Below are 21,779 nucleotides of genomic sequence, written 5' to 3' on the forward strand. Positions count from 1 at the left end.
CGCCCATCAGGGCTCCTGGGGGTGAAAGCACATTTGCTGCGGTGGTGGGGGTGTCAGCCATCACCCTAGCACAAGTGAGCTCACTGCTTTAGGGGATGAAAAGCCCAGAAACCTTTCTGGTGGGATTCAGGCCGCCAGGGAATGGCCAGGGTCCACTTAGCATGGCTGCTTGGTCTTCTGGCAAAGAGCTACCTAGGCAGACTGTGTGTGCAGGGCCCTCGCAAAGCTCCTCCGAGCCTGCCGGGCCCCTTCCCCTCCAGATCGCTTGTGGCTGAGGGAAAGAAAGCTGTGGGGTCTCTTGCCTGCCTGGCCAGAAGTAAATGGAGAGGGAGTGAGAGGCCGGGGGGGCCACCTTGCCTAGACGGCTGTGCCTCCCTTAAGCAGGGGATGGTCCCTGGTGAAAGCTGAGGGAAATTATTTCACACTCTTAGGACAGAGGCTTACAACATGAATCACTTCCAATTATTTATTTTTAAATCCCGCAGCTGACTAAAGACTTAGAAAGATATGACATTCATTTACGTCTTGTCCCAGATCGGCTGTCACTCAGGGTCCAGGCAAGTGTAATAGGGCTGGGCTGGTGGCTGTGAAAAATGCGAGGCACAATGGCAATTCCCCTGGGGCTTCACTGGATGTATCGTGACAGCTCCTTGGAAGCTGAGTGGCGGAAGGTGGTCTGGCTGGTGGTCCCCAGGCAGCAGCGGTGACCCAGCCACTGCGGCTCGGCAGCGCTTCTACTGGAGAGAACGTACAGTGGTCCTGCCTCAAGCCCAGAGGTGGGCACTGGGATGACTTGCACGTGCCCGGGGGCCCCTGCCCGCCCCTCTTCACTCCTGCCTTGCGACCTTCCCCTGAGGGCAAATGTGCCTCTTCTTTCTGTCAGCTCTCCAGACACCTGGGGGGTGGGGTGCACGGGTCCTTCTTTTCCGGACTAAGGAATAAAAACCGAACCCTGGCTGGAGTGGACACCTGGTTTTGGATGCTCAGCATCTGAACCTCCTTCCTGGGTCCAGGGGATCCCCACGTTATGATGCTGATCCTGCCTCTACTTACAAAGGCAGAACTCACAGATACAGGCTTTTCTAACCTCCCTCTCAGCACACCTGCCTGAGACCTTGAATTGGCAGCTAGTGGCTGTCTGAAATCCATTCTGGTGACAGGTGGCAGCCTCTATATTTAGTTTCCAAAAGAGCAAAGATGATGGCCCTAGTGACAGTGTCCAGCATTGGGGTATCTGTGGTGCAAGCCCCAGGGTGTGAGCTCAGGAGCACTGGGAGTGACATGGGGTCTTGGTCCTGGCCAGAGAGCCTCCGAGCCTGATGACCATGTGACTTAGCCAATATTTTTTAATAGACGTATTTCCTACTTAACCCAGACAGATTTGGTTTCTGTTATTTGCACATAAGAACTTGGACACAATGGTAAAGAGTGGCACAGAGATTACTGGGATTTCTCCCTGGCAAGAGCATCCTGGGTTTGTATCTGAAAAGGTCATTCAAAAAAGGAGAGCTGGAAGGCACAACCATCCTCTCGTGCCCAAGTCAGATGCATCTTGGTCCCGTGCAGACCACCGGCAGCCAGGCCCTTTGCAAAGCTTGGCACCTTAGCTGCACCAGCTGGAGGTGGAAGGGTCTGGTAGCCATCTGTTCAGAGAGGGGCCCAAGCTGTGCAGGGTTGGGGTCCGAGATGTGAATGTCCTGATAGATCAGTGCAAGGACTGCTTTCCACAGGAGCCTAGTGACTGTCCTTCCTCACCAGTCCCTATTTCCGCATGCCTAACAATGCCTGGCCCACAGTAGGCACACAATATAGGCTTTTGGATCATTCATTTTTCAGAATAGTTTACATATTGCAATAAGACAGAAGGATGAATCACATGACTTCAGAGTTCATTGGTTCCAATTATTCCAGCCCTCCTAAGAAAACATTTTTGCCAAAATTGCACATATGTTCCTTTAGGAAAAAAACACAGTAGTCTTCTGATAGAATTTTTCCCTCTCCCAAACCATCAAACACTCCAAGCCATGGACTGGAGAACATTCTCTCTTGCAGTTTTAGGTCTTATCCCCTAGAGAACTCTCTTGGTAAACTCAAGGCCACTGCTTTTCCTAAGTGGCTTTCTGAGGGAGACCAGGGGGACTGGGCTGTAACAGGATGACAGCACTGCTTTCTTCCACTCACAGCTAGCAAGGGCCACGTCCGGGGAGAACAGAAAGCACTCTGGGAACATGGTGCTCTCACATCCTGCAAAGTGCAGATCTGCACCAAGCAGATGGCAGGGACTTCAAAAGCATAAGAGTCACCTTGAAAGATTATGGCACAAAAAGAGGAGGTGGGAGGCCTTTGTACCCTTTGACAACAAGGAAGCACAAAAGACAAAAGCTATTTGCCAGACTTGAGTGCCAGTCAACAGAACTGAGAGAGGGTTCGGCTGTAATTTACATCAAGGGAGGCCAAGCCTCCTGTCTTCTGGTCCAGAAATAAATGGCATCAATCAACTGCCAAACCACTCTCTTGCTCCTGATCCTTGGGCGCTTTTCTTTTTTTTTTTTTTACACAGGGAGCATTTCCGTCCTCTCTATCAGGCAGCTGATGCTTAACAAGCTCTCCTTCCCTTCACCACGCCACAGAAGAGCTGCAGACCCTCACTGACCTCCTGACAGATTTCCACACCCTGCGGCGACACTGAGCTGCCAGCCTTGGGTTGCCTCAGGCCATGTCTGCTTTCCTGTGAGCAGGAAGCCCCTGCCCCGACCACCACGGGCTGAGTCAAGGGCAGTATTAGTCTGTTTCTGTTGCTTACAACAAAATACCTGGAACTGGATAATTTATAAAGAAATGAAATTTATTGCTTACAGTTTCTGAGGCTGGGAAGTCCAAAGTCCATCTGGTGGTGGTGACAGTGACCCAGGGGTTTCACATTGCAAGACTGTGGAAGCAGAGAGAGCACAAAGAGAGAGAGACTCTCCTCTCTTTTTTTAAAGCCCTCAGAACCAGGCCCTTGACCACCATTTTTAATCCATTCACTAGTGCACGGTCCTACAATCCAATCACCTCTTCAAGTCTCCACCTTTCAATTACCATAATAGGATTTTCCACCCTCTTAACAGTCATAGTGGGGACCAAGTTTCTGATACTTAAAACTTGGGGGACACAATTCAAGCTTCAGTGAGTTTTGGGGGGACATAATTCAACCCACTACAGGGGCATTCATCTCATTCCCTCATGCTTAGTGCTGTGCCAGTCTGCAGGTCTCTCGCACTTCCTGCAGATCAGCAAACTGAGGCACACAGAGATTAACTCACTCCCAAATATCAGTGCTGGGTCAATGCCAGGGAGAGCAGCGGGTGAGGTGGCCAGCTGCTTTTCAACTGAAGATGGTGAAAGCAATGTCTGTTCCTGGCCCCAAAGGCTTGTCCTCTGAGACAGAATGTTCTACCCCCCAGCCCCAGCAAAGGTCAAGATCGGCTTTTCAGCTCTGAGGGGATAGATAGGAAACAGTTCCTCCATGGACCCCGAGACCCAAGGATCTGGGGGCTGCAGGGCCCATTCGAGACTGGCGACTGGTGTGGAAATGGAGCTCCCCCAAGCAAGGATGTGTCGGGACAGGAACTCTGTGGTCACTCACATGTCTCTCCTGTCCCTGCACAGGCCTCGGCTAAAGGGATCCAGCCTCAGAAGCCTGCTCTCCTTGCTTGAAGCTGCCAGCGTGATGCCTGGGGAAATGCAGCCCTGCTTCAAGACTTCATTTTCAAGGCTTGCCGAATCGCTTATGACAGCCCCTCCCGGCAGCTGTGGCTTCTGTGTCCTCACAGGCAGGTGACGCTCTAGATGGGCACTGGCTCTGGCTCATTTTGGAGGCTGCCAGCTTTCCCCACGCTTTTCCCTTGAATCCACTGGACTGTCACACCTTGTGCCTTCCTTACATCATCTAGATTGCAAACGACCCACCAGAGAGCTGTCTGGTGAATGACTCTATGACCCTTGTTTATGTCACCACAAGACACCACACAAAAAAAGGCTGTGGAAATGCTACTAAGAGACCTGGGAGGCTGGGACCCTGGAGGCACAGAGGCAGATGGGGGCGACCAGGCAGGCGAGGGGAGAGTGGCTCCAGCCGGGGGCTGCTGCCTCACTGCCACCAGCCCCGAGGGACAGCCTCTGCCTTGTCTGGGACAGGGGTGCCCAGGAAAGTGCAGGGGCAATGCAGGAGCTGGGGGCCAGGCCCGGCTGCCCACTCCATCTCTGGGATCTGCTCCCCAAATGAGAGGAATGCACAAGTCCATTGCAGCAGAAACTGAGACACTGGGGGAGTTTTCTTTTGGTAACCACTCTGTGCCACAGCAAGGACCATTGTAGTTTGGAGGAAATGAAGTCCCACATGAACGACGCCTGCACACCACCAGGCCTAGACAAGTGCTCTGCGACTGTCTCCTACAGGGTATCTGGCTTGGACTGAAAAGAGACTCTGCCATCTGGCCTGTCCTCTGCTTCAAGAATAACTGCCAGGACTGTGTCTTGGCTCTGAGGGGTGCTGGGCACAGCGATGTCCTCTTGAAACAGCTAGCAGCCACCTCCACATAAACTTCCGAGGAAATAATCCAGTAGCCTTGCTTCCATGTCAGGGGCTGAGTTGCCACGAATCTAAGCCACCACTCTTGAACAGAGTGCACCATCAGGCCACCAGGGGACAGCTCTCCAAGGTTTATTATTGACAGAAGCTGTTTTCCCTGTTGCTGTTGCTCATGCCCCAAGGTAAGCCAAGGCCTGGAGAGCAGCTCCACCTGCAGCACACCGGTGAAGGACCCACCAGACCGTCGTGACTTACTGCTTGCGCCCCAGGAGCCAGTGGCTGGGAGCACACCTACCTGTGAGCGGAGACGGAAGTGCTTCCATGAAGAGGGTTCAAGTTCCTGCCTGGCTGTCTTTTGAAGTAGAAAGAACCATTTCTGCGGGAACACACCCCTAGTTTGTGTGGCATCTGCTGGCTCATGCTTGCGACGTGGTGGTTCCCCCAGAGCCTGGGACGTTCACCCATGCTGGGGGCACAGGCCTTCCCAGGGCCTCCCTACTTGCTCAGACCTAAAAACATAGTTTGCCCGCCTAGAAGAAGAGCTGGATCCTCACCTATTTTTTTTTTGCTAGATTCTGGAAGATGTAGGATTTTTTGTTAGGCAGGAGAAAGTCCTAATTCATGGGCAGCCAGGATAAAATCCTGAAGATCATGAGCCAAAGTTAACTAGGAGCTATTTCCTAAATCGTGCTGACAGAGAATTATATTACACGAAGGTAGTCATGCCAATGAAATGAGAGGCTAAGCAAGCAAGCAAGGCACAAGAGCAGAATGCCACAGAAAGATAGAATTGCTCTGTTTGGTAAACAGTTTGGTCTGCAGACAGACTGCATCCTGGTAAGATGTTCCCCTTGTCAAGGTCTGCTTGTCTAGCTACTGCTGCTGGAAGGATCTTTCCATCTTTAGGATGTGTCACCAGCTCATCGAACCTATTTCTGTAACTCAGCGAGAGCCAATTTAAGCTGGCTTCTCAATTCACTCTGCACTCAAAAGAGACCAATTTCCAATTCCTCCTCAGAGTCTGCGAGACCAGATGCTGTGACAAATGTTCCAGTGAAATGTACCTAGAAAATGATCCCAGGGCGCTCCTTAGGGAGCACAGGAGTCATCAGCTCTGTCTGTGGCTTCAGGTTGAGTGCTGCCATCTCCTCCCCGCCAGCATTTCTGATGGGACATGCTTTTGTGACAGGACAGGGGATCTTGGGGGACAGAAGAAAGTTTCCAATGAGGCTAGGGGGCAAGGGACTGATTCATAGCATGGTCATGTTTATAGGCAAGACCCTATTGCATCTGGCAGCCTGAATTAGGCAGCAATTCCTGCAAATGAGAAGCCACTGCTTTCGTTAGGTAGGTCATTGTCCCATAAGCCCCACTTGGAGCACTGTCGTAAAAGAAGTGGCAAATTCCCGTGACTTGGTCTTTCTCCAGGGTGTCTGTAGCTCCAACTGACACCTGCAGCAGGAAAAGGCAGAGGGAAAGAGTGAGCAGAGTCCACAGGCCCCTGGGAAAGATCCTGCATATTGGAGGTGAGTCACTGTAAGAAGGGGTCGTGGTGCTACAGAAGAGCTCCAATCCCTGTGACAGGAAGCTGGTGCCACCTGGGGGGCATTCCGCCTGTGCTCTGGGCACTGTACTGTGTTTTCACAGACCCTCGTTTACAGCTCATTGTTGATTCTGTAATGAGAGGACAGCTTCACCTAACTTGATTTGGTGCATAGGGTAACTGGTTTACCCAGGGCCATATACATACGTAGCAAGTGGTGGTGTCTGGACTAAAGCCTACACTGAGACAGACCTGCCCGGCCCCAAAGGTCTTCAGATTTCCCAAGTGGCCACTGTGCCATTTTCTAACCAAATGGTTGACATTTTTTCACCATCTGTGATGACATTTTCTTTGGTTGAGTATATACTTTTCTATTGGACACAGAATCTCCAGGCTCAACAGACAGAAATGCCAGCCAGCCCGGCTCCCCTGCCCTGTCCCTGCCGACTGGGGGGTGCGCGAGCGGGCCTGGCACACACACCTGGTCCTGTAGGAACAGCTGATTGGCCATCTGCACGATCTGGTCCACGTGGATGATACCCCCAATGCTATTGAGCTCGGCATCCGAGAGCAGTGTCAGAACCATGATGGCTTCTACCAGCAGCTGCCGGTACTCGGGCTGGGGCACACGGTTCAGCACCGACTCAACGTGCACAGCGAACTTGATCTCGTGCGGGGTCATCTGCCAAAGGGACCAGCAGGCGACCAGCAGTGAGAGACAGACAGACACAGCCCTACAGTGCAGGCCGACCACAGCACTGTCTAGGCTCGGGCCCCAGCTCAAATGCTGCCTCCTCTCTGGCCACTTTCCTGATCTGCCAGTGGGAACCCTCCAGAGCCTTGTGCTAGCTCCCTCTTATCTGTCCCACTTGACTGTGACTTCCAGGACACCGGGGCCACTGCTTCTTTCTTTCTTCTTCATTTTTCCTTGTGGCATAAAGCATGGCACCTTGGGCAGGGTAAAAACTCAAAAAATCCATTTTTAAAAGAATGAATTAGAGGGCTGGTGGTTAGCTCAGCTGGTTAGAGCATGGCATACCAGGTGCCACCAAAAAACCAAAATAAATAAATAAGTAAATAAAATGAATGAATGGGAGAAAATAAGCCAGGGAAGGTGACTGTTTTCAGCTGGAGAAAAGGGGCCAGCAGAGGCTGCATGTGGCCTAGCGAGGGCTGCATGGAGCTGGGCTCTTTCCTCTCAGTGGGGTTTGAAGAGCTGTGGGGCAAATCTAAAGAGCATGACAGCCCAGAAGTGCTGTTTCTGAGAGCAAGAAGAGAGAAAAGGCAATGCTCGTAGATGTGGGAAAGAAAATGGCCTGTCTATATATAACACGCTTGACAGGAGCACGATGGCAGCGTCCAGGAAATAAAGCCCTTACTGTCAACCCGTGGGGGGCTGGCAGGCATTCTGCTCACCATACCTCTTGCGTCGTTGAGGATGGGAGGACGTAACCATCGATGGAGAGACCGTGGCACTAGAGGCAGAACACAAGCCACACTTCAGTCAGATTCCACAACGTGGTAATACCCACCCATGCACGCATGTCACACATGTGCAGGCACACACATGCCGCAGCTCGCTCTGCCCTGGGACCTGCACGGGTGCTGGAACACGCCAGACTGTCCGAGTTATTTTTAGAGAGCTTGTTCTCACTGCCCACAGGCTGTGTTTTGTATGGAACAATTCTAGGGAAACCAGTAGGCACCTTTCAGATCGGAAGGAGCAATGCCCTTGGGTGCTGCCCGCTCCTCTTCCCCGAGGCTCCGTATTCACTAGGTGCTGGCTCTGGAGGCTGCAAGGCCCCCTCTGGTGCTGTGATAAAGGGAGACTCATGGCTCCTGCTGGCGAAGTGTGCTTCTGTGCCTTTGCAGGCATCTATTTTTGAGAGTGCTATAATAAGCACCAATCACAAAAGCCTTGAGCACATGCACAGACACGCACACGCACACCCGCGGGTATAAATATCAGTGGTGGCTCAACACAAAATGCTGCTTTTTCGTAAGAAAAGCGTCTTGGTGTTGAGCCAGTGAAAGTCTGCACGGAAGCGTGTGATGCCCCAGGAAGAGTGGGGAGATTTTCTAGGAACAGTCTGTTCTAGTCTAATTGGCCACCTAGAAGTTCTAACTCCCAGTGCCCTGGCTGGTGGCAGCAGCAGCAGCAGTGACCTCTTCCCTCTTGATAGGAAGGAGCGGAGAATGGGGGACCAGAGGCCTCTGCAGCCAGAGGGCTCCACTGCGGCCAGCCCCTGCTGCAGACCAGATGGTGCTGCGGCCTTGGGAAGGCTTTGTAGGATCCTCTCATTGGGGATTATTTTTCTCTCCCCTCCTACTACAAAATGAGCTAAAAACCAAAAAAGTTTAGGAAGAAAATCGGTCTTGGTTTGCACAGGAGCTGTTAGCAGAGTCATACCATCTCTCCGCGCAAAAGGAAAGACAAGTTCTGGCTGCCCAGGGAGCAGTGCATGGGCCCAGAGACCCGAGGGCCCACCCTTCCCGCTGCCCTCCTCGGCCGCAGTGTCTGGGAGGGCTCTCTCGTGCTTAGGTGTGTGCAGTGTAGTCGGTGGCTGTCACCTCATATCTGTTTCCAACTTCAGCTTCTGGTGAGATTTGAACAGGTCCCAGGCAGATGGGAAACGCAGCCCTGATGTATGGCCACAGGAGCGGTGGGCAGTGGGCTAGGGGACTAGGCTCTGGGGTCCCCTCCTCCAGGTGGGGAGCAAGGGTGGCTCAGGGTGTGAGGGAAATTGTGCCTCCAGGGCACACGGGGCCTGCACAAGACCGGAAGCTCTTGTGTCTGTGTGTCCTTGGGACCCAACACGGGCTTTGCAGACAGCGAGGGCTGGATTACCACCCTGAATGGTGTGGATACCATGCCTGCCTGTATGTGCAGCATCTGGGGGCTGGCCCCATCCAGACCTGTCCCAAACTGCCATCCCAGAGCCAAAGCCTGTGGGGACTGCTCCGGGTTGTCTACGTTACAGTGTTGTCACCCAAAGCCTTTTCTAGCTTTTATCTTCTGCCTTTTCTATGTCCTATAATATGTCAAAGTTGGTCCCACACAAACCTGGGCTATCACCTTGTCTTTCTTGCTGTAGTTCCAGCCAGTGGTTCTGAACCAGGGCTGATCTGCCTTTCAGGGTACATTTGGCAATGTCTGAAGCCACTTTTGGTTGTCACAACTGAGGAAGATGTGCTACTGGCATTTATGGGTAGGGCCAGGGCTGCTGCTAAGCATCCTACAGTGCACAGGACAGGCCCTCACAGAGAACTGCTTGGGTGCTAATGTCAGTGGTACCAAGGGAGAGAAACCCTGCTCTAGGCTGTGAGCTACTCAGGTCAGGGCTGTGCGTCTTTGTTCTGCAGCCACGTGCTACCTAATAGCTGGAGATGCCACCATGCCCCACAAAGGCAATGGCAGGGCAGGCGTAGAGTGTGGTGCAGCAGCCAAGCTCACCTTCTGAAGGATCTTCCACACCCTCTGGTAGAATCCCACGGGGACCCTGTTGATGGCCCCGTCCAGCCTTCTCCTGCGCAGCCACTGGCCCTGCCGCTCCCCCCAGCCGATGTGATATCCTCCTGAGTCTGATGATGATGTGCCGGTGGGCGAGGACGGGGTGCTGGACCTCTGCAAGACAGATAGCACGTGGTCTTCAGAAGCCTGGTGGGCCAGTGTGGGGCCACTTGGCAGGTGTCCCAGGAAGAGGCTGGCTGTCATGAAGGACAGCTCAGGGAACTAGTCAAAAATACCAGAGGCCACTTGTCCAAAGAGGAACACGGTTCCTGACTCCACCTTGTTGGTTTCTTCACACTGGATTAATCTGCCCTGCTCTGGGTTGGTTCCTTTCTCCTTCCCTGCATTCCCCCTAGCCTGCGAGAGGAGGACAGCCTCCAAAGGACCCAGGACTCACGGGGAAGGGTCGAGCTCTGTGCTTAGACTGCTGGGAGCTAATCCCAGCTCCAGACTAGCTGCAACCCAGTCGAGGCTGGCCAGCCCCTGACACTACTTCTAGGCCTTAGTCTCATCTGTAAATGCGGATACCATGGGAGCTGCTTCAGAGAGCTGTCTGTCAGCATTCACTGAGGGAAGACACAGAAGCCCCAGAGAGCACACCTGGCTTGTGCTAGGTGCTCATGAGAGGCTGCTGTCACCATGAGGGCTGCTCCCCGGGAGGACACCGGCCTGGTGTGCGGAGCCCATTCCATTGCGACAAGAAGCGGGGCTACAGGGGATGTACCATGCAACACAGGGGAAGGATCCAGAGACCAAGGCAAACAGTAAAGGCTAGGAATCCACGTTTAGTGGTGGGGACCTTGGAGATCATGGGCCCTCCACTCATCCTTTCCAACCTTTCCGTGCTCCTATTCTCGGCACTGGGCTTGATCCTAATTTGGGGAGATGGCTGCCTCCAAGGCGGGACACACACTTTGCTGAAGTGGCGGAAGAGAGTCATCTCCTTCCCACCTCTTCACTTGAGGCTGGACCTATTCTGGCCTCCACAAGCGATGCTACTAGGCACACCAGGAGACTAGGCTCCAAAGTGGGGCCCACCCGGTGCTGCCCACTCCCCTGCAGCAAGCTGGAAGCCTATAGTCTCACACCAGGTGAAGTCCAGCCCCTTGGCCTCCAGGCTGGAGAAGGGCTGACCTCCACCCTTAGTCTCTGTTCTGGATTATCTGGTACTTTCCCTTCTAAGTCCACAAAGTCAAATGGAAAGGTTTCAAAATAAAATCCAAATAGTCCACTAGCAGGGCAGGAAATGGGATTCTTCTCTCTGCACTCTTTCTGACTCCAACAGATCTTATTTTGAAAAGGCAGCTAGGCTAGGTTTTTCCATTGGGCTCATTATGCCATTTAAATAAGGCAACAATTAGATACAAATAAAAGTAATTACAGCCACACTCATCAATGACTCAGCTGATTTTCTCCTAGTTTCAGGAGGAAGATTCAGACTGGCGTCTGCAATTAGACTATTTCCTAGTCCGCCACTTGAGCTGGCCCCACGCTGAGCTGGGGCATTGTGAGTGCAGAGTGCTGCCAGCACCATGGCTCAGTGAAAAGGCACGGAACCCGTGCCCGAAGGTTCCTGAAGCTCCTGAGAATGGGTGAGACGAGCGCTCCTCACCGCTGCACACCGAGGAGCACGAGCAGAGAACTGAGTGCTCAAGATGGGACACAAAGCTCAGTCCCAGAACTTCTCGGCCTTCTTTCTAGCCTCTCCTCAAAATGACGGCGGGAGGACACTTGCCGCATCAAATGACAACACTGAAACCCTGCACAAATCTTCAGAAATCAGCGCTGAGGGGGGAGCACGAGAAAGGCCGTGAGAGAATTCGGGCGCTGCAGACAAGGGGGCGCAGGGAGGGCTGCACGGCGCCGCCGCAGCTTTACCGGAGGCTTGGTGGGATGCGCGTGCCGACCCGGCCTGGCCCACAGAGAAGAGCTACAAAACGAAAAGAATCAACTCAGTCACCTGCAACAGCACAAGAGACATGCAGACAGGGGGACACAGAGCGGCAGTAAGAAGCCCCACGAAGAGAAGAGCCGTGGATGCGGGCGCAAGGAAGGCCTCCCGCAGCGGCCCAGGTGACCGGCCCCTGGGCAGAGGCCTCACGCCGTGCTCTCTACAGAGCAAATGTTCCCAGCTTTGAGTCATATGTGGGTGACTAATCAAGTTAGGACACAATTTATTTTCCAAACTCACAGCCGTGAAATTGCTAATATTTGAGGTTGAGCTGTGAAAATCTACAGAGATCAACAAAATACCCATAACCAGCCCTAACATCTGGCACCAAATAGGCATTCAACAGATATTTGTTAAATGAACGTATATGATCAGGCTGATGCCCTTCGGCCAAATAACTATTTCCTCATGTAAAAATCAAGAATGTACCCTTCACTTGTGTGGGTATAGTGCTCTGCATACATGGCATTCTTGCAAAAGTGAATACCAGTTTAAAGTGCCATGGCACCTATTAAATTTTGAACAGAGCAATTTATTTCCTTAACCTAAGTGGCCAAATACAAAACTTGTGCTGGCTAGTTGAATCCAAACCTATCAAAGAAGAAAGGTTGTCACTTCGTCCTCATATCATGCAAGGATAGTGTGAAATAGAGGTGGAAGGAAACACCCACACTCCTCCACTCAGGCCGTTGGATACGGGAACCAGAGGCACGGTGCCACCGAGTGGCTGGCAAAGGAAGGTGTTTGGGAAGTCGTAAATTAGAATGAGATCAAGTATGTTCTATCCTTGGGCAACATATGGAATCTGCATTTACATGTTTTGTTTCCTCTCTGCTCTCCCTGTACTAGAGACATGCAAGCATTAGAAATGTGACTCGAATTTTCTGGAGGGAGAAGGAGGAAGTATGTCACAAGGGTGGCTATAAAAGAATGGCATCCTGACATTTTTTACGTCCAGGGTTAAATGCCCTCAGGTGATCTGGGGACAGGAACAGCAATATTCATTCTACTGATATGATTAATGACCACATTTCTCCCTATTTTGTTCCTTATTTCGTTCCTTCTTTTTGAACAGAAACTCCCACTGAGGCAGAGCCCGGACCATCTCTTTTACAAAGTATCCTACAAAGCCTGAGAGTCTGATAAATGGATTTTTAAAAAAGGCCTGGGGCAAGGTCCTTTCTCCTGCCTTTAAGTCCTGCTCTGCCTGTCCCCGGGGCTGCCTGCCACAGCCTGCCAGCCTGTGGAGCTGCCTCCACCCGAGCCGGTTTGATAGCCTAGCCTTCCATATTCAAGCCAGAAAGAACATGAAGTGCTCACAGTAAAGGATGAAACAAGGCAAAGGTGTGTCACCTGTTCATCAGCACTAAGCCACCTAGTCATCTGAAAGTAAAAACACATCAGGAAATAAACAAAAGCCAGCTTGGAGTCAAGAACATCCTGCTTCTCTTATCACCTTCTGATAATCCAGGACAGTGTTGCTCAAACTGCAGGGGGTGACCCATTAGTGCGTCATGGTCTCAGTCTAGTGCGTCATGACCAGCATTGGAAATTGAGAAGAAAATTTGAGTGCATTTCTCACTGCAGGTCACAGTCTAGTCCTAGCACAGGATGTGGCACACAGGACTGAAAAGATGCTGAGTTGCAGTCCTGCGGGGTCAGTTCAAGAGGATTTTTGCTGTGAATTAAATAAAGGTGAGCAAAGGAAAGAGACACCTGTGGATGGCGGAGAATGCAGGTGTCACGAGCATTCTGGCCTATTTCCAGATCCTCTTGCTAGTTCATTTGAAGGACACATTTAATGGAGAGATGATTCAGGGACTTGCTGCCTGACTCTACTTTTTAAATGGCTGAGGCCCACTCGACAGAGCGGTTCTTGAGAACAGAGGCAAACATGGACAAAGGCGTTTTCCAGAACGTTCACATAACATCACGTTCAGGTTAAGGGTGAGCAGCTCTGGGTTATCTGGTACAGGGGTGTGTTCAGATGCCAGGACAGAGGGACCTCATGTCCTCTACAAAGAGCAGGCTGAAGCCTGACACCCTGGCTTTCTGTCACATTTGGAGGTGAGCCTAGCGGGAAACAACTTCTGGCTGCTGCCGCTGCAGCGCTGTTCTTACCTGCTTCATCTCACTCCTCAGTCTGCTAATGCCACTCCTCTCCGTTTTGGTGACTCCAGTATGTCCCACCTCGTGGATGGAGATGGCAGGGCTGGACGTGGAGGAGTGGATAGGGCGCACTGGAGGGGAAACACACATACACGTGCTTTAGGAGCCAGACAGCACCCACGGGGGCAGAGTGGGGGGGATCCAGGCCAGGTGTTTGGACCTGTGTCTGTCTCCCCCACTCGATTAGATTATAAACTCCATCAGACAAGGGCCTCATCTGCCCTTGCATATCTGGCACCTCCCCCTACCAGGCCCTGCCTGGGCACTGGGTGCAGCTGTGAATGCCCAGGGGCAACAGGAGGATTCAGTGCCCAGCCCAGGCCTGCAGGGCCAGGAGCAAACCGAAGGGGAGGCGGCAGAGCAGGTGCAGCCTGATGGAGGCCTCAAGCCAGAGAGGGAAGAGCTGGGAAAGCCAGGCGGCCAAGGGCAGGGCAGGCAGGCTCTCCTTCCAACCTACTGCACTAGCCTTGGGACTTCCACCTGAACCTGCCCTGCCCACCACGAGCCCGCTTCTGCACTGAGGTCACAGCGATCATTCTAGAAGCAAAGTTGATCATGTCACTGCCCATGCGGAATCCTCCCAGGCCCAACTCTGTCTTCAGGATAAAGCTCAAACAACTCCCCCAGCCACCCAAAGCCTGAAGCCCTACTGACAGGGGCGCTACCCACCCCCATGGCCCCCACCCCGGGCCAGCCGCACCTGGCACGCTGCTGCCTCCCGGCCACCTAGGCCCAGCTCAGAGGCCGCTTCTCATCCAGCCCCACCGAAGCCAAGGCAGCAGGGGGCACTACCCAGGGGGAGTAGAAACAAATAAGGAACCGAGGGACACCAGCATTTAAAGGACAGTGGAGAGGGCGGAACCCCTGAAGAAGACACAGTGTCAGTGGGAGAGGGAGGAGGGACAGCAGGGTAGCAGGACACAGAAGCCAGAGGGTCTGGGAAGCTTCAGGAGCGCCTGTCTGGTGTGTATATGCTGGAAATATCCAACTCAGACATCTCAGGATTTAATCAAAATACCAAGCCTATTTGAGCTTCGTAATTTATAAAAATTGAAAGATTACAAAAGGGCAATTAACAAATGATGTTATATTTTAAAAAGACAGCACGTCTTCTGTCCTTACTTGCAATTAGACATATTTATGGCTTTCAAAGGACATTACTTGGTTCCTAGTTTCATAAGCATCTATAGCTTTGCATCTAATGACAAATTTTTAGTAATTATGTGTCAAATCATGTATACTTTTATGATGAGCAGAATATATTAAATATTTATCTTGTCCATTTCAAGGATTGTGCATTGGAAAGAACTGGAAATTACTTTTGGAAAAAGATCTCGCGTCCTCCCCCTTCTGGAAAGGAGAAAAGCCCCTAACACATATCTGATTGCCCTGCGCATCTTTGTTCGGCTGGCATACACTTGGGAAAAATACAAAGTACCCAATGTCCTTCTTATTAAATAAAAAGAATGACAGCCCACAGTGCGTTTCTTTGGCTTGATGAAATAAATTCACCAATGTGTCTGCAAATCATTTAGCTTTTATGTGAGCAGGAGAAATGATAATTGCTCCAATTATAATTAGGGAGCATTTGAGAACAAGAATCACACTACAACTCAGGAGATTGTTTCCTAGTACTGCAAGCGGGGTTCCGGTATAGATAAAAACCAAGCGGGCAAGACGGAGACAAACACACTAACTCAGCTCGCACGTGCTGGGAGGTCATGGGGGGTCTTCTCCCTGTCCCCTGGAGGGTGGTGTGGGGCCTGGTTGGAGAATGCTTTTACCCAAACCGAAGGCTGGGACACTCAGGTAATCTGAAAGGACAGCCCTTTCATCCTGACACTCGGGGCCACCCCCCCAACCCTTGTGCACATGTGACAGTGCCTGTTTATGTCAGGGTGCAGAGGCGTGCACACCATGCCCCTGTGTCATTCCAACGTGCGGCGGAAATGCTCTCCCAGCAAACCTGCAAGGCCATTCCAAAGCCCCGAGAGCAGGAACCATGAGCCTCAGACTCTGTCCATGTGGTTAAAGCAGGAACCCTGTCCCAAGTCGCTAGTACTGCTGAAGATTCGCACAGACAGGAGGCTGCGCCTGCATAGGCACAGGAGCATCTACTTACTGCTTCTTTCAACACCAAACTCTTTCCCACTTAGAATGTGGTGCAGGAGATTTTTCATATCGAAAGGGCTGAGGTTCATCAAACTTTCAGAAGCTTCTTCTCCTAAAAACAAATATAAGTGTTCCAGACACAGGGTGGTGGCAGGGGAAGGTAGAGTCAGATGGATTGGATGGGGATGACTAAGGATGCTGTGGCAGGTCTTCTTGTCATGAGTGCCTCATGGTTGCTTCAGGGTGGAAATGCACTTGGTGAGGCTAAATGTTGCTGTTTAAATCGTGTATTTGCTTAATTCTTACATGCATAATTTTTCCAATTGTCCTGATTAATCCCTGATGTTGGGACGTGTCTTGCAATTGATTTTTATATTGAAATTGGTAGGATTTCTCCCAGTTAAGGTGTTATGAAATGGAGGATGACATCTCACAGCAAGGACATCCCGTAAGGAGTTTAGATGTCAGGCGCAGAACAGAAGGTTCTAATGGTAAACGTTGCTAGTGCCTGATCCTCCCTGACTTAGGAACTTCAGCCCCTGCGCTGCATGGCTTGATGGAAGTCACATAGAGATGAGGGAACCTGGTAAAGCCTGAGCTTGCTCCAGGGATACTGGCACTGGAACAGGGTAGGAGCCATCTGCATCTCACCTGAGCAGTTCAGGCTCCGTGCCAGCTCCGTGGCCATCACCTGAATGATCAGTCCAATCCGGAGTCTGAGCATCTCCACGAAGAGGCTGGGCTGGGCCCTGACGTACATGGCCAGGTAAACCACGATCTCCTGACACACACACACACACAAAGACAGGCTTTCAGAGGCCCGGAACGGGGATCAAGAGGCCCCTGTCCTCTAGCCAGGATGTGCCCCAGGCTTTCCCCTGCCAGCCCCTGACCTGTGTGAGGACGGCGATGCTGATGTCCTGTCCGCTGGCCTCGTAGATGAGTTTTGTGAGTTCCTCCGGGGGAAGGGGCCTAGGATGAAGCACTGGGTCACCAACATGACAAGGTGCTTCCTGGCCCTCCGCAGAAGAGCCTTATTTTCTCTACTACAAGTGCCCATGTGACAGTGTCTTTAAAAAGCTCCTACTCCTGAACAGTGGAAATCACTGGCCTTTTCCCCACAGCTCCCCCACAACCCTGAGGTCCCCAGGGCCGAGGACTTACGCAGAGATGGTCTTCTCCCGGGGCTCAGGTGGCAGGCCCACCGTGAGCTGCTTCTGGTGTGACAGCAGGTCCGTGCAGGCCTGTGCATTTAGGAAAAACAAAGGGAGCAGGAGCAAGAGAGGGAGAGTGAGCAAAGCTAACTGGGAGGGGTCACTGCCAATAAGATCATAAACTGACCATTACAAACTATGATCCATGTTACCCTTTGTTTGAAAATTCACACCTAGACCCCAGACTGAGCAACCCAGGCAGCAGTGAGTCCCCTTGATCTCTGTGTTTCTAATCTGTGGCCACAGGCCTGGCTCTATGGGGCCACCAGCAGGCATTTAATGCCCATCACTGCAGCATACACATCGGACGCCCTGATATTCAACAAGGTGGGGCTGAGTCCTAAGTTACCAATGGTAAGAATTAATGACCATGTTCTATTCCTAAATTACGTTTCCCCATGATTCACATGTAATAAATACTATCACCTCACCATCATAACACTGAACCTGAATGTCTTAGAAAGTGATTCTGGGTTTTGCAGGGTCTTAGGGTTATAAATACTAATGATCATTGTACTGAGGATGTGCAGAAATAAGAGAGCTCCGTTTAAGAGGATGCCAGGCAGGCACAGAGCGTTTTCATTTGATTTCTTGGTGAGCCTTTTTCTGTAGCTAGGAAGAATCAAATGAATCCACTTGAAATTTCCTTCCTTCTGTTTGCCTTCCCAGAGCAGTGGGAGGTCAAGAGAGGAGGGCCTGCTTCATTTTGATATTAAGGAACTGGTCTCCCTTATGAATAAGAAGCGCTTGCGTCAAGCCTTCGTAACTGGAAGACTGGCAGTGGAAGAAGGAGGCATGGGGCAAGAGAGGACAAAGGGACAACCTGGCTGTTTGCTCTGACCTCGGCCAGGACCTCCACCTTCTTCCTGAGCAGGCCTGAGATGTAGCGAATCAAACCCCACTCCTGGTGCAAGCCGGCTTTCCCGTAGAGCTCGCTGAGAAGGTTGTGAACGGTGACCCCGTGCTGTCCGGAGAGATTTGTGTCCCAGCTGGGACCCCTGTCAAGAGGTAGAAGAACCTAGAAATATGGCTTGTCATGTCTGTAGGCTGGGAAAGGAATGAATCACTGCGTGTTCTGCCAAGTGCTTGGGTGCTCCGAGTGTCTGCGTGTCTCATGGAGTTACGTCCTACCAAAGCATCCCTATGTCTTTGGAAACTGAAGCCTCGCATCAGGACACAGTGGGACCCTGGCCTCATCCAGCCTTCTCGTACTGGGAGGCAGAGAAGGGGAGGGAAGTCTCCTCCACAATGATGCTGGGTAATTTGGGGGAGTATAATCATGACCCAGGCTTGCTAGAAGGCCAAGAAGACTAGGAAAAAGAAGGAGAACCGAGAAAGCTCAGTCTAGTGAAGACTCACTGTTATGACCTGAATGTTTGTGTCCCTCCTAAACACGTATGTTGAAGTGATGAGGTCATGAGAGTGGAGCCCTCATGATTGGGATTAATGTCCTTATAAAAGAGGCCCTGAGAGCCAGTTTGCCTCTTCCAACCACGTGAGGACACAGCAAGAAGGTGCTGTCTATGAGAAAGTGGGCCCTCACCAGACACGGAATCTGTCTTGATCTTGAACTTTCAGCCTCCAGAACTGTGAGAAATAAATTTCTGTTGTTTATAAGCCACCCAGTTGATGGTATTTTGTTAAGGCAATCCAAACAGACTAAGACACTTACTTTATTACATAGAGAATGTATAGAATGTCTGCTTGGTCTTGCAGGTTCGAACAATCTTTTAGCTGCTCAACCAGCTTCTCACAGTCCACGTCACCACGGTCATCTCTGGGCCACTGGAAGTCACCTTCGGGAGCCTGGCCATACAAAAGCCAAAAAGCAGGGAGAGGGGCTAAGTGTGTGAACTCGCAGAAGATCGAGGAGTGAAACACCAACCTGGTCTTTGAACTGTCGCTGTGCTTGCTCCAGTTTTTCAGTAACTCTTTTGTATCTTCTTATTTATAGGTTTTTACTATTTTTGGCCAGTGAATCATTGTGTTGGTCAATGTTGGCAAGAGATTGGACTGAGCAGGCTAAAATATTTGTGAATTTTATTTATGCATAGTTCAAAAACAGGCACAACTAACCTCTGGTGTTAAAAATCCTGATAGCAGTTATCTTTGGACTGGATGGGGAAGAAGGGAAGGGAAGGGATGGGGAGGGGGCATAGAAAGTGACCATTTACATGGGTATACTGGCTCAGTGATAATTCATTGAGCTCTAAACATGCTTTATGCACCTTTCTGTATATATGTTATACTTCAATAAATACTTTTTTGAGAGCAAAACAAATGCAGAAAGTATGTTTTAAACAATTTAAAATTGAATTTAGGTTAAAATATTCTCCAACAGGCACTGAATCTTTCTATTCATGTAGGATAAAATCGGGAGGATTCTGGAATAACAAATTATGGGACTCATTGGGGAACACCCTGAGATTTTATTCTCCTGACGAATTTTTATTTTATTTTATTTTATTTACCAGTTTTGATTACATTAGAACACTAGGAACAAAGAGTCCCGCACCCTGTTCTGCAAGCAGTCCAGTCTTGGCTGGCTGACACAGATGGGACAGGGCTAGGGAGTGAGCTAGTTTATTTCCTCTAGTGCTACATGGATTCTGACAACTAGGCAGAAAGGCAGTAGCCCTTTTGTACAGGCAAAATGTGAGGGTTTGCATCAAATTCAATGCACATACTGATGCAAATCCCATTCCAGACAATAAGTGACTGGGTTCACTTCAAAACCCAGCTCTTCTAAACCTAAAGGTCCCGCATATCAAGAAACGTGCTCTTTCTTTTTTAAGTTCAATCATTTAAAAGAGTTCTTGGGACTAATCCAGCATCACAGAGCATTATACTTTTTTAAAAAAGCTATTCCAAATGCTTTACCTTTTTTAAGAGTGGCTGAGGAGAATCAACAAGATTCAGTGATTTCCGGTGGGCGCTTAGAACTTTAGTTGGCAAAGTCATGGGAACAACTGGAAAACAAAAGAATAAAGAGAGCCCTTCTGAGGAGGAAGAACAATAAAATACTTCTTTTGAGAGGTCTTATTTAATGCAACCCAACTGAAGGAATGATTACTTAGTTTAATTTTCAACAAGAATTTATAATGTACCCGCATCAAGTGCTAAATCTGGGAACAAGAAATGAGCAGGAAGGATACGGATTTTGCTTTAAGAGCTGAATTTCACTTTTCCCTCCTGGAATTCAGGGAAAATCACACAGCATCTTAGGACTGGGAAGAGCCTTGAAGTGATTGTGCCTGACAGCTTTTTCTTCCAGATGAGGAAACTGAGACCCAGAAAGGGTAGACCATTTGTCCAAGGTCACTGGGGTTTCCATAATCAAGGTGTCTGCGCTTCCTGTCCAGTATGCGTTTCACTCTGCCACTGCCAGGTACTAGGGCTTTTTTTTTTAAACAGCCTTGGATGTTACCATTATCAATATTTATTCGTTAAGCCTTCTCTGTGTTCTAGGCTATATCACATTGTCTCAAAAGAATAAGAAGTTTTCAAAGTAAAGATGATGCATATTGAAAAGGTATTTATAGACCTCCAGGTTATACTAGTGAACTGAGCACACAGTGTAATTTTACTTCCTTCCAAACCCCCACTAACACTATGGGGGAGAAAAAAAAATATATATATATGTATATATGACCAGTCCTCAAAAATAGGGAAAAGCAGGAGAGAAGATAATAGTAACAAACTTTCAGAAGCAGGAAAGCTGGTAGCTGAAAGAAAGGCAGTTTAGCAGACGTGAGTCAGCCAAACTCCCAGGTCTGTAGTGGGGAAATCCAAGAACTAGTCAGATTTACATACGTGAATCCTTGGAAGTCTTAGGAATTTGCTGCACTGCATACCTCTAGAACTGGGGTACCAAGGGGGTGTCCAGAGTCAGGAAGGCTGGGGAGAAGCTATGGGGATGCAGTGAGCGCCCCAGATGCCCTCCTCCACTGCACACGCCTTGGCCTTCCTCACTCCGATGGAAAACTAGAGGGTCTCTCTGAAGAGGGTAAAAGGGGTGGGGGGCTGACCAGCACTCGGAAGGCCTGAGGACATTCCTTAGGGGAATCAAGCAACTGCATAGCTCCAGGCAAGCAGACCCTTACCCTTCAAGTAGGAGATCAAACAGGAGGCCGTAGGTATCTCTGGGAAATCTGATCAGTCCACACCCTAGAACCCCAGCCAACAAGCCCACCCACATGCTTAGGGATTCTCATGCACGAGTGGATGACCAAGGAGCACTAGGCACTGGAGAAAGGACTTACTGTAGAAGAGGAATCCTAAACAAACAGAAAAAAGTGACTTGGGAGGAATGGAAATCATTCAGAAAAAAGAAAATGTAAACACACATACACAAACAAAAAAGCCCTGCCATTGATATTCTTAGAATAATAAGAAATTATGTTGCATGCATGAAACAAGAATGAATGCAATTTGGGGAACAAAGATGTAAAACATGATGGCAAAAGTGAAAAAATTCAACTGAGGCGGTGAAACAAAAAGTTGAGGTGATTGCCCTCAGAACAGACAGAGAAATGGAAAACAGAAGAGAAACAATAAGGACTTCTCCAGGAAGTCAACACTGGGATCACAGAAATACCAGAAAGAACAGAGAAAATGTAGGGAAGGAAATGAGTCAAGAAACTTTTCAGAAAAACTTTACAGGACTGACAAACATAAATTTCCAGACTGGAATAGCCAACACACAC

The 21,779-nt window shown here is 50.2% G+C and overlaps 1 protein-coding gene across 1 annotated transcript in view; it reads right to left on the reverse strand.

Moving 5' to 3' along the window:
- Positions 1–2,799: 2,799 nt before the first annotated feature.
- Positions 2,800–21,779, reverse strand: part of PHKA2 (phosphorylase kinase regulatory subunit alpha 2) — a 70,426-nt gene continuing 51,446 nt past the window's right edge. Inside the window, exons 20-31 of the mRNA XM_063083189.1 lie at positions 19,954–20,042; positions 18,746–18,879; positions 17,915–18,071; positions 17,024–17,103; positions 16,753–16,831; positions 16,511–16,640; positions 15,870–15,971; positions 13,700–13,818; positions 9,571–9,741; positions 7,538–7,591; positions 6,598–6,798; positions 2,800–6,025 (exon numbers count right to left, since the gene is read on the reverse strand). Coding sequence (XP_062939259.1) covers positions 5,855–6,025; positions 6,598–6,798; positions 7,538–7,591; positions 9,571–9,741; positions 13,700–13,818; positions 15,870–15,971; positions 16,511–16,640; positions 16,753–16,831; positions 17,024–17,103; positions 17,915–18,071; positions 18,746–18,879; positions 19,954–20,042 — 1,487 coding nt within the window. The 3' untranslated portion in view covers positions 2,800–5,854. The remainder of the gene's footprint in view (positions 6,026–6,597; positions 6,799–7,537; positions 7,592–9,570; positions 9,742–13,699; positions 13,819–15,869; positions 15,972–16,510; positions 16,641–16,752; positions 16,832–17,023; positions 17,104–17,914; positions 18,072–18,745; positions 18,880–19,953; positions 20,043–21,779) is intronic.

Source organism: Cynocephalus volans, chromosome X, assembly GCF_027409185.1.
Source record: "Cynocephalus volans isolate mCynVol1 chromosome X, mCynVol1.pri, whole genome shotgun sequence".
NCBI lineage: Eukaryota > Metazoa > Chordata > Mammalia > Dermoptera > Cynocephalidae > Cynocephalus > Cynocephalus volans.